The 12,566-nt window shown below is 40.1% G+C and overlaps 1 protein-coding gene across 1 annotated transcript in view; it reads right to left on the reverse strand.

The window, feature by feature from the left end:
* CD226 (CD226 molecule) overlaps window positions 1-12,566 on the reverse strand; it is an 84,280-nt gene that overhangs the window by 18,581 nt on the left and 53,133 nt on the right. The window contains exon 3 of the mRNA XM_068563670.1: window positions 5,002-5,349. Within this exon, the coding sequence (XP_068419771.1) occupies window positions 5,002-5,349 (348 nt within the window). The remainder of the gene's footprint in view (window positions 1-5,001; window positions 5,350-12,566) is intronic.

A 12,566-nucleotide genomic window follows, 5' to 3' on the forward strand; every position in this document is an offset into this window, starting at 1 on the left:
AATCAACATGTGGGCTCACAAAACAAACTGAATGACTGACTGGTTGCTTTTTTTTTTTTTTTTAATTAGATGTCTCATAAAAGAACTGATGTGGGCAGAGGCAACTGTAAAGCTACAACGACGTAATAGGCCCTGATTGAGTAATCAACTCACTTGTGATGTTGGAAACAGTATGTTTCATCTGGATACCCACTTATCACCCAGAATTTTAATAACATAACTAAACTGGGCTAAAAATTGTAGTTGATCCGTATTGGTAGAGGCTATTTGAGCCTGCAGGCAGTGACACCAGTGCTCTGGGATTCCGGTCCTATGGTTCTATCGTATAAATTAACTGTCATGGACATTATTTTCTATGTAGGAAGAGATGATAAAAGGCTGAGGTTCATCACACCGGGTCACGGAAATGGACGTATCTGGCAGCTCAGCGCATACCAGCTCAGAAAACTGCCATGCCTACAATAGTTTCATCTATTATAAATTCAGAGGAGTGGGACAGAAGGTTCTGGATTAATAAATCCCTAAAAAAATACATTCTGTCCACAACTTCAAACTGTTTAGGAATCCAAATCACCTGGGAGAAAAATGAGTGAATTTTAGCAGAAACTAAGGCCAAAGAAAGAAATGAAGTTTATTTCTCCTCCGTAATATTCTCATGGTCTAACTCAGGAGCACAGAGTCCAGAGGCAGTAATCTCCACCAAGCCATCACAGGCAAGATTTAGAACCTATAGCATCTATTCCTCTACGCTACCCCTTGGTTGACCCCATACCTCACAGAAGAAAGATACGGGAAGATTCTCTTGGCTGTGGCCCCGTGATTTCCTAGTGAAAATTTCTGCAATCTCCATTTATAATTTCCATCCTCCACGTCTACTGACTAGCAATTATACACCATTTATATAGAATATGCAAAACAAGAGAACTAAAAAAAGGAAATCACCTTTTTGAAAGATATATATGTGAACAAAGTTCATGAAAATTTTCTCCCCAAACATTGCAGCGGATCTTCTGAGAGTTCAGGTTTCTTTGATCAGCAATCACTAAACCTCAAATGTAGTGTTGATGAAGAAAATCTAGAAATAATCCAGCTAGAAAACCGGGAAATAAAATGGACACAGTCCCTACTAGACATACAGAAATATTAACATACACAGAATCGGTCAAGAACACTTATTAAGCACATTCTGGAAAGATACGTTGACAGCTCTAAGCAGAGATGTCATAATCCTTAATCTCAAGTAATTTCTAATATAAGAGTCGGGACCATCGCAAATAGACGAAGTTATTAAATGACTCAAGGGTATCAGTTTCCTAGTTATAAAAGTTTGAGAAATTCAAGATGCTTGATGGTTCGATGTCAGGGAAGCAGTTTGAGCTAATATGAAAAGATCATAAGATGGTAAGATCAGACTGAAACCCTAAAGGAAAGGAGGTAACTGTCGTGAAAATTAGTAAATTGTTTGGGAATAGGAGAAAGTAGGAACGTGGCGTTGGTGACAAGCACAAGCTGACGTTCCAATCTGACCAACGACACCTCCCCCTTCTCCAGGCCACCTGTGTGCCCAGCCAAGTGGGTAGGGTACCTGTGGCCCATCACTAAGCCTGTGCATCAGCTTGGGTCTGCATCAGTGTAGAGGAAGGGGCACCTTTTTTCTAATTTATCTGCCATTTGTAATTTGTCTACCTGAAGTGGGCTCCTTTTTTGTGGCCCAAAGACCCAGTATGTGACAGTGGTAGCCTAGTTTGAGAGCTCAGTCATTCATGTACTGATTATTGCAACTGACTCTTAGCTAATTTCCTCTGCCTCAAATTTCTCTTTTTCTACTATCTGACTTACACTTCCTTAAATACTACTTTGTGCCATCTTTGATCAAGAATTGATAGTGGCTTTCATTGCTCTTACATGAGATCTAGTATTTCACCAAGTTATCACTTAATTGAGCCTACCTCCTTCTATATTAACCCATAACTCAGAATCTCTGTACCAACCTAGTCATTTGAGTGCAATCACCCACGCACAACTCCCCCGCCCCACCCCGTGCATACTGTGTACATCCCCGGACTCTGTTTTGTCTCTTTGCTCTGTTCTGATCATCAAAGCTTTATTTGAAACTTGATGGTTCAGATGAGTGGCCTCGTTGGTGGAAGATGATTGGGGAAAGACATGAGTAACTATACTTCTTAATATAGTTAAAAACTAGTCTTCTCCAGAAACTTTCTGAGGGACTGATTTCATTTCTCTGATCCTCATTATTTTTATAATTAATAAGCTCAGTTGAAACAATTGTAGTTTGCACATCATTAAATTAATATTAAAAGACTTCACAAATTATTTTGGTAGAACTTAAAATACTTTTCTCATTACTAATGAAAATCCAGAGGATATTAAGGGCCAAAAATAATTTTGGTCACTGTCAGTATGCATGCATTTTTCCCCTGTTCCTGGCCCCTGTGGTCTAGACAAGCTTCAAATTCAGAAAACTCAGTCTGGAACCATTTTACACTACTTCCCAGGTCTTGAGTGCAAACAGGGGGAGTCAAGTATTTCTTTTCATTCAGCAAAGAAAGTCAATAGTAAATTTGGGTTCAACTCATGCTTCTGCCACTTTCTCCCTCTGTTCAAAATAAGTCAAGGCCTGGATATACGATGTATTGGTTGACATCGTATCATCTTTTCAGTGGCCTCTCAGTACCTGGTACTTGTCTGAAGATGAACACAGGCAGGCAAAATCAGGGGAAGAACGCGCGTGCGCGTGTGTGTGTGTGTGTGCGTGTGTGTACAATACAATAGTCCTGAAAATCTCGCTTTTGGATCCCATAAAAGAAGTTGATGGGAGCTAACAAAAGGATGCACAGCGGTTTATAAAATCTGTGTCACAATCACCTTTCTCTTGACAGTTGAAATAAATTAAATCAGCTCTACATCTTATACCTGTCTCTCTGCTTTAATCCCTACATTGATTTTTGACCAAACAGCCTCAGGACTTGAAATAATCGAATCACATCAGGGAAACACAAGTGATCTATTTTTGCTTCCCATCTGATTTTTTATCTTCAATCTTTACTTATAATTATTTTTAAAAGGAATTAAACCAAAACATACAGTAAACAGCTGTCATCTTCTATCAAATATAACTTTTTACTAATGGGCCAAGTTGATATTCTTTCAACCTGTCAGCTGAATGTCAAAAAGCCATTTTTCAAGAATTCAAAACACTTGAACACTAACAATGCTGACCATTACACTGTCACCTTCATTTTCGACACTGTTTATAGCTTATGTACAAAGAAAAGAAACAGCTTTGTGCAAGGAACTTAGCCATGTTTGGGTAGCAGAAAGACATTTTTATTAATTAGTAAGAGTTAAATAATTATACCTCCAAGAATCCATTTTCTCTATGATTTAAGGTGTTTTTAATAACTTTTTCAACATATAATGGACAAGATTTTATTTCAGAAGTGTTTGAAAATGGTTCTTTATGACTTTTTCTGGATAGAACTTTTTCTTGCCTTGGTCTCTGAGAGAAGATTAGCGACTACCTTTATTCTTTCTTTTTTTCTGGCCAGGTTTTAGAAACACTTCTATAATGCAAGAGTATTTTTTTTTAAAGGTGAGAAATATTTTCTAGATGTCTCTGAAGGAATGGAGTCAACATGAAGAACCTCTTAATATTTCTCCCCCAAATATTCCATCAATCCTCTTTTTCATCAAGTTCTAAGCTCCCTCTGTCATTAAGAGGAGTAGAGAAAGCTTTGATGCTGTCCGAGGTGACTATGTACAAAAGCTGCTAACCTCTGGCAAAGGGCCTCCTTAGCACACGCAGCTGCTCCAGCGGCCGCAGTGGAGGCTGCTCTACATACAAAACCTCCTCTCCTTCCCTCCTGATGCAGGAGGGAATCTCAGCCTGCAGTAGAAGCAGAGTCTATGAACACGCAGCCACATCCTAGGAAGCCTTGGCTCTAAAAGTCTACACACAGGCCAAGGCACATGAGTTGGCTAGAAGCATATGGAAGAAAGGCAGAAGGAAAGATGGATGGATGGGTGGATGGATAGATGGAAGGATGGAAGGAAGGAAGGAAGGGAGGAAGGAAAAGAGGGAGGGAAGAAGAGGGTGAGAATAAAGTGAAATAAAATTTCTGTCATCAGTAAATATAAATTGCTTTCTCTGACAGGTACCTCTGCAGTGAGAAAACTTGCCTGGAAGCAGAACTGGCAGTCTGAGACAGACTTCCTCCCGCTCAACTGGAATGCGGGTCTACACAGGCCTCTCTGTATCTGCCCATCAGTCGGTGAAATACCACTTTTCCTTACACTCACACAGGTTTTGTGGAGCCTGAAGTTTACACAATTTAGGGCTTCATCATGACACAGGAGACAAATTACTAATACAAAATAAGTACCGGGCCTTGGAAGGAGCCAGCTCAGGTGAGAGGCCCTGAAGATCAGTTTCAAAGCTTCAAGGCCAGTCTGTTCCTGCTCCCAGCTCTGAAAAAAACTGAGGGAACCAAAGCTCTGATCTGGCAAAGTAGCAACCACATTATTAAACATTTATTACACTTTACTCAACACTGATTCAGCAATACCAAGCTAACACCTTATTATTGCTGAGGATACACGAGGATTATAAAACCTAGTTACCACCATCAAAAAGTTTTAAAGTAATTGGAAAATTAAAAATTATACAGCTGAAAAAAAAAAAGAAATTATACAGCTGAAACTTATAGGCTGTTGATACCACATATTTTTCAGACTGACTGAATCTTTTTTTTTAATTTTAGGAAAGTGGCAGATCGAAAAAATGGGAAAGATCTATTATTGTTAAATCTGTGATTGATGGATTAGCAAGGTAAACACTAACATTCGATAACTGACAACTTACTAAATTCAATCATTAAAGATATTTTGAATAATGAAGTCATGAAAAAGACAAAAGAAACCAATCCACAGTGGCTGGCTTTTTCCATTTTTGACACGTTAAGGCATCTGTCACCTACTCACCATCGGTTACGATCAGTCTCATCACGAAGGTTTCAGTTTCTCCTGTGCTGGCTTTGAAGCCACAGCGGTAGAGTCCTGAGTCAGAGGCCATAATGTGGGGCATGGTGATGAAGGTCCTCCTCATTCCCTGGGTGCAGTTGCTCAGTATCTGTCTTGGGTACTTTGAAGTGTAACTTCTTCCTTGGGACAAGTTGCAGCTAGTTAAGAGGTCAATCTGATGGGGCTGGATCTTTTCCCATGTAACTTCTTGTAACAGCCATTTCATTTGAGGCTGGCAGGTGAGTGTGACATTTTTTCCAGGTTCTGAGACTGTCTGGCTATTTGATGGCACAGCTGTCTCAAAACCGTCTGAAAAGAAGAAGCAAATGATTATACTTCGGTCCTCGAATTCTTGGATGCTAAGGCGGAAGCCACCCAGAAAGTTCTATCAAAATGATTGGTGATGGACAGGTGACCTGCAAGATGGCGAAACAGTAAGACGCAGAGATCACCTTCCTCCCCACAAATACATCAGAAATACATCTACATGTGGAACAACTCCTACAGAACACCTACTGAACGCTGGCAGAAGACCTCAGACCTCCCAAAAGGCAAGAAACTCCCCACGTACCTGGGTAGGGCAAAAGAAAAAAGAAAAAACAGAGACAAGAGAATAGGGACAGGACCCGCACCAGTGGGAGGGAGCTGTGAAGGAGGAAAGGTTTCCACACACAAGGAAGTCCCTTCATGGGCGGAGACAGCGGGTGGTGGAGGGGGGAGCTTCGGAGCCACGGAGGAGAGCAAAGCAACAGGGGTGCAGAGGGCAAAGCGGAGAGATTCCCGCACAGAGGATCGGTGCCGACCAGCACTCACCAGCCCGAGAGGCTTGTCTGCTCACCCGCCGGGGCGGGCGGGGGCTGGGAGCTGAGGCTCGGGCTTCGGTCGGATCGCAGGGAGAGGACTGGGGTTGGCTGCGTGAACACAGCCTGAAGGGGGCTAGTGCACCACGGCTAGCCGGGAGGGAGTCCGGGAAAAGGTCTGGAGCTGCCTAAGAGGTAGAAGACCATTGTTTACTGGTGCGCGAGGAGAGGGGATACAGAGCGCCGCCTAAACGAGCTCCAGAGACAGGCGCAAGCCGCGGCTATCAGCGTGGACCCCAGAGACGGGCATGGGAGGCTAAGGCTGCTGCTGCCGCCACCAAGAAGCCTGTGTGTGAGCACAGGTCACTCTCCACACCTCCCCTCCCGGGAGCCTGTGCAGCCCGCCACTGCCAGGGTCCCATGATCTAGGCACAACTTCCCTGGGAGAATGCACGGCGCGCCTCAGGCTGGTGCAATGTCATGCTGGCCTCTGCCGCCGCAGGCTCGCCCCCCATCCCTACCCCTCCCTCTCCGCGGCCTGCGTGAGCCAGAGCCCCCGAATCAGCTGCTCCTTTAACCCCATCCTGTCTGAGCGAAGAACAGACGCCCTCAGGTGACCTACACGCAGAGGCGGGGCCAAATCCAAAGCTGAACCCTGGGAGCTGTGCGAACACAGAAGAGAAAGGGAAATCTCTCCCAGCAGCCTCAGGAGCAGCGGATTAAATCTCCACAATCAACTTGATATACCCTGCATCTGTGGAATACCTGAATAGACAACGAATCGTCCCAAATTGAGGAGGTGGACTTTGGGAGCAACTGTAGACTTGGGGTTTGCTTTCTGCAACTAATTTGTTTGTGGTTTTATGTTTATCTTAGTTTAGTATTTAGAGCCTATTATAATTGGTAGATTTGTTTATTGATTTGGTTGCTCTCTTCCTCCTTTTTTTTTTTAATATATAGGTATATATATATTTTTCCTTCTCTTTTTGTGAGTATGTTTATGTATGCTTCTTTGTGCTTTTGTAGGTATAGCTTTGTATTTACCATTTGTCCGAAGATTCTGTCTGCCCATTTTTTGTTTGTTTGATTGTTTGTTTAGTATAGTTTTTAGCGCTTGTTATAATTGGTGGATTTGTTTTTTGGTTTGGTTGCTCTCTTTTTACTTTCTTTTATTAATTACTTTTTAATAATTATTTTTTATCTTAATAACTTCATTTTATTTTATTTTATTTTTTAATTTCTTTCCTTCTTTTTTTCTCCCTTTTCTCTGAGCCCGGCGGCTGACAGGGTCTTGGTGCTCTGGCCGGGTGTCAGGCCTGTGCCTCTGAGGTGGGAGAGCCGAGTTCAGGACATTGGTCCACCAGAGACCTCCTGGCTCCATGTAACATCAAACAGTGAAAGCTCTCCCAGAGATCTCCGTCTCAATGCTAAGACCCAGCTCCACTCAACAACCAGCAAGCTACAGTGCTGGACACCCTAACCAAACAACCAGCAAGACAGGAACACAACCCCACCCATTAGCAGAGAGGCTGCCTAAAATCATAATAAGGTCACAGACACTCCAAACCACACCACCGGACGTGGTCCTGCCTACCAGAAAGACAAGATCCAGCCTCATCCACCAGAACACAGGCACTAGTCCCCTCAACCAGGAAGCCTACACAACCCAAAGAACCAACCCTAGCCACTGGGGGCAGACACCAAAAACAACGGGAACTACGAACCTGCACCCTGCGAAAAGGAGACCCCAAACACGGTAAATTAAGCAAAATAAGAAGACACAGAAACACACAGCAGATGAAGGAGCAAGGTAAAAACCCACCAGACCAAACAAATGAAGAGAAAATAGGCAGTCTCCCTGAAAAAGAATTCAGAGTAATGATAGTAAAGATGATCCAAAATCTTGGAAATACAACGGAGAAAATACAAGAAATGTTTAACAAAGACCTAGAAGAACTAAAGAGCAAATAAACAGTGATGAACAACACAATAAATGAAATTTAAAATTCTCTAGAAGGGATCAATAGCAGAATAACTGAGGCAGAAGAACGGGTAAGTGACCTGGAAGATAAAATAGTGGAAATAACTACTGCAGAGCAGAATAAAGAAAAAAAAAATGAAAAGAATTGAGGACAGTCTCAGAGACCTCTAGGACAACATTAAACGCACCAACATTCGAATTAAAGGGGTCCCAGAAGAAAAAGAGAAAAAGAAAGGGACTGAGAAAATATTTGAAGAGATTATAGTTGAAACTTCCCTAATATGGGAAAGGAAATAGTTAATCAACTCCAGGAAGCACAGAGAGTCCCATACAGGATAAATCCAAGGAGAAACACGCAAGACACATATTAATCAAACTGTCAAAAATTAAATACAAAGAAAAAATATTAAAAGCAGCAAGGGAAAAACAACAAATAACATACAAGGGAATCCCCATAAGGTTAACAGCTGATCTTTCAGAAGAAACTCTACAGGCCAGAAGAGAGTGGCAGGACATATTTAAAGTGATGAAGGGGAAAAACCTACAACCAAGATTACTCTACCCAGAAAGTATCTCATTCAGATATGAAGGAGAAATTAAAACCTTTACAGACAAGCAAAAGCTAAGAGAATTCAGCACCACCAAACCAGCTTTACAACAAATGCTAAAGGAACTTCTCTAGGCAGGAAACACAAGAGAAGGGAAAGACCTACAATAACAAACCCAAAACCACTAAGAAAATGGTAATAGGAACATACATATCGATAATTACCTTAAATGTGAATGGATTAAATACTCCAACCAACAGACACAGGCTTGCTGTATGGATACAAAAACAAGACCCATATATATGCTGTCTACAAGAGACCCACCTCAGACCTAGGGACACATACAGACTGAAAGTGAGGAGATGGAAAAAGATATTCCATGAAAATGGAAATCAAAAGAAAGCTGGAGTAGCAATACTCATATCAGAAAAAATAGACTTTAAAATAAAGAATGTTACAAGAGACAAGGAAGGACACTACATAATGATCAAGGGATCAATCCAAGAAGAAGATATAACAATTATAAATATACATGCACCCAACACAGGAGCGCCTCAATACATAAGGCAACTGCTAACAGCTATACAAGAGGAAATTGACAGTAACACAATAATAGTGGGGGACTTTAACAATTCACTTACACCAATGGAGAGATCATCCAAACAGAAAATTAAAAAGGAAACACAAGCTTTAAATGACACAATAGACCAGAAAGATTTAATTGATATTTATAGGACATTCAATCCAAAAACAGCTGATTACACTTTCTTCTCAAGTGTGCATGGAACATTCTACAGGATAGATAGAGAAAATTACAGACCAATATCACTGATGAATACAGGTGCAAAATTCCTCTACAAAATACCAGCAAACAGAATCCAACAACACATTAAAAGGATCATACACCATGATCAAGTGGGATTTATCCCAGAGATGCAAGGTTTCTTCAATATACACAAATCAATCAATGTGATACACCATATTAACAAATTGAAGAAGAAAAACCATATGATCATCTCAATAGATGCAGAAAAAACTTTTGACAAAATTCAACACCCATTTATGATAAAAACTCTCCAGAAAGTGGGCATAGAGGGAACCTATTTCAACATAATAAAGGCCATATATGAAAAACACACAGCAAACATCATTCTCAATGGTAAAAAACTGAAAGCATTGTTCTAAGTTCAGGAACAAGACAAGGATGTCCACTCTCACCACTCTTATTCAACATAGTTTTGGAAGTCCTAGCCACGGAAATCAGAGAAGAAAAAGAAATAAAAGGAATCCAAATCGGAAAAGAAGAAGTTAAGCTGTCACTGTTTACAGATGACATGATACTATACATAGAGAATTCTAAAGATGCTACCAGAAAAGTATTAGAGGTAATCAATGAATTTGGTAAAGTAGCAGGATACAAAATCAAGGCACAGAAGTCTCTTGCATTCCTATACACTAATGATGAAAAATCTGAAAGAGAAATTAAGGAAACACTCCCATTTACCATTGCAACAAAAAGAATAAAATACCTAGGAATAAACCTACCTAAGGAGACAAAAGACCCGTATGCAGAAAACTATAAGACACTGATGAAAGAAAGTAAAGATGATACAAACAGATGGAGAGATATACCAGGTTCTTTGATTGGAAGAATCAACATTGTGAAAATGACTATACTACCCTAAGCAATCTACAGATTCAATGCAATCCTTATCAAATTACCAATGTTTTTTTCACAGAACTGGAACAAAAAATTTCACAATTTGTATGGAAACACAAAAGACCCCGAATAGCCAAAGCAATCTGGAGAAAGAAAAACGGAGCTGGAGGAATCAGGCTCCTGGACTTCAGACTATATAACAAAGCTACAGTAATCAAGACAGTATGGTACTGGCACAAAAACAGAAATATAGATCAAAAGAACAGGATAGAAAGCCCAGAGATAAACCAAGCACATATGGTCAACTTATTTTTGATAAAGGAGGCAAGAATATACAATGGAGAAAAGGCAGCCTCTTCAATAAGTGGTGCTGTTAAAACTGGACAGCTACATGTAAACGAATGAAATTAGAACACTCCCTAACACCATACACAAAAATAAACTCAGAATGGACTAAAGACCTAAATGTAAGGCCAGACACTAGAAAACTCTTAGAGGAAAACATAAGCAGAACACTCTATGACATAAATCACAGCAAGATCCTTTTTGACCCACCTCCTAGAGAAATGGAAATAAAAACAAAAATAAACAAATGGGACCTAATGAAACTTAAAAGCTTTTGCACAGCAAAGGAAAACATAAACAAGATGAAAAAACAACCTTCAGAATGGGAGAAAATATTTGCAAATGAAGCAACTGACAAAGGATTAATCTCCAAAATTTACAAGCAGCTCATACAGCTCAATATCAGTAAAACAAACAACCCAATCCAAAAATGAGCAGAAGACCTAAACAGACATTTCTCCAAAGAAGATATACAGATTGCCAACAACCACATGAAAGGATGCTCAACATCACTAATCATTAGAGAAATGCAAATCAAAACTACAATGAGGTATCACCTCACACCAGTCAGAATGGCCATCATCAAAAAATCTACAAACAATAAATGCTGGAGAGGGTGTGGAGAAAAGAGAACCCTCTTGCACCATTGGTAGGAGTGTAAATTGATACAGCCACTATGGAGAACAGTATGGAGATTCCTTAACAAACTAAAAATAGAACTACCCTACAACCCAGCAATACCACACCTGGACATATATCCTGAGAAAACCATAATTCAAGAAGAGTCATGTACCATAATGTACGTTGCAGCTCTGTTTACAATAGCCAGGATATGGAAGCAACCTAAGTGTCCATCGAGAGATGAATGGATAAAGAAGATGTGGCACATATATACAATGGAATATTACTCAGCCATAAAAAGAAACGAAGTTGAGTTATTTGTAGTGAGGTGGATGGACCTAGAGTCTGTCATACAGAGTGAAGTAAGTCAGAAATAGAAAAACGAATACCGTATGCTAACACATATATATGGAATCTAAAAACAAAAAAAAAAAACAAGAAAACGTTCTGAAGAACCTAGGGCAGGACAGGAATAAAGATGCAGACGTAGAGAATGGACTTGAGGACACAGGGAGGGGGAAGGGTTAGCTGGGACGAAGTGAGATAGTGGCATGGACTTATATATACTGCCAAATGTAAAATAGATATCTAGTGGGAGGTAGCCACATAGCACAGGGAGATTAGCTCGCTGCTTTATGACCACCTAGAGGGGTGGGATAGGGAGGGTGGGAGGGAGATGCAAGAGGGAGGAGATACGGGAATATATGTATATGTATAGCTGATTCACTTTGTTATAAAGCAGAAACTAACACACCATTGTAAAGCAATTATACTCCAATAAAGATGTTAAAAAAATAAATTAATTTAAAAAAATGATTGGTGATGTTATTTCACATAGTTTCACTAATTGTAAATATCTTTATACCACATTTTATGTAAGAAAAAGGCTTTTGAAAGAAGCTAGAACATAAATAGAAAAGAGGATATGACTGTTCACACATACTCCTTCAAGTTTTACTCTGCTAACCATATAGTAAGAAACATAATTGAAACCCCTGGAGCTTTTCTTGGTAGTGATCATATCAAGAGGCTGAATTTCACAGTACTGTTCTGTGGTAATGCTGGGCTGGTGTCTCAAACACTGAGTGTCTGAGTATCAAATATCCAGATTGTTATCATACCAACTAAGATTTCAATGGTTGTAAAAGAGAGAGCAAATCATTTTCATTGAATATATACATAAACTTATTTTTCAGATATATGAGTTGTCTTATGCAGAGATAGGGTAGGGACCCACATGTGATATGAATTCCTGGATACCAAGAAGGTTATCCAGTATTTTCCTACCTTCCTACCACCATAGCTGGAATACCCAGCACAGAGCACTCAGTAAATATTCACCAGCTAACTAAGTCAGTAGTTCGTATAGTGTGGTCTGAAGACCCCAGGGAGTTTCTGTATCTCCCTCTGAGACCTGCAAAATCAAACTTATTTTAATAGTTATATTAAGATTTAATTTACCTTTTTAAATCTTATCATACAAGAATATATATATATTCTTAGAAATTCACTCATATAAGAAGATACCGATGTTTTCAGAGGCTCTGATGGCTAATGGGTATGTGCTTATA

Source organism: Eschrichtius robustus, chromosome 14 (assembly GCF_028021215.1).
Source record: "Eschrichtius robustus isolate mEscRob2 chromosome 14, mEscRob2.pri, whole genome shotgun sequence".
Classification (NCBI taxonomy): domain Eukaryota; kingdom Metazoa; phylum Chordata; class Mammalia; order Artiodactyla; family Eschrichtiidae; genus Eschrichtius; species Eschrichtius robustus.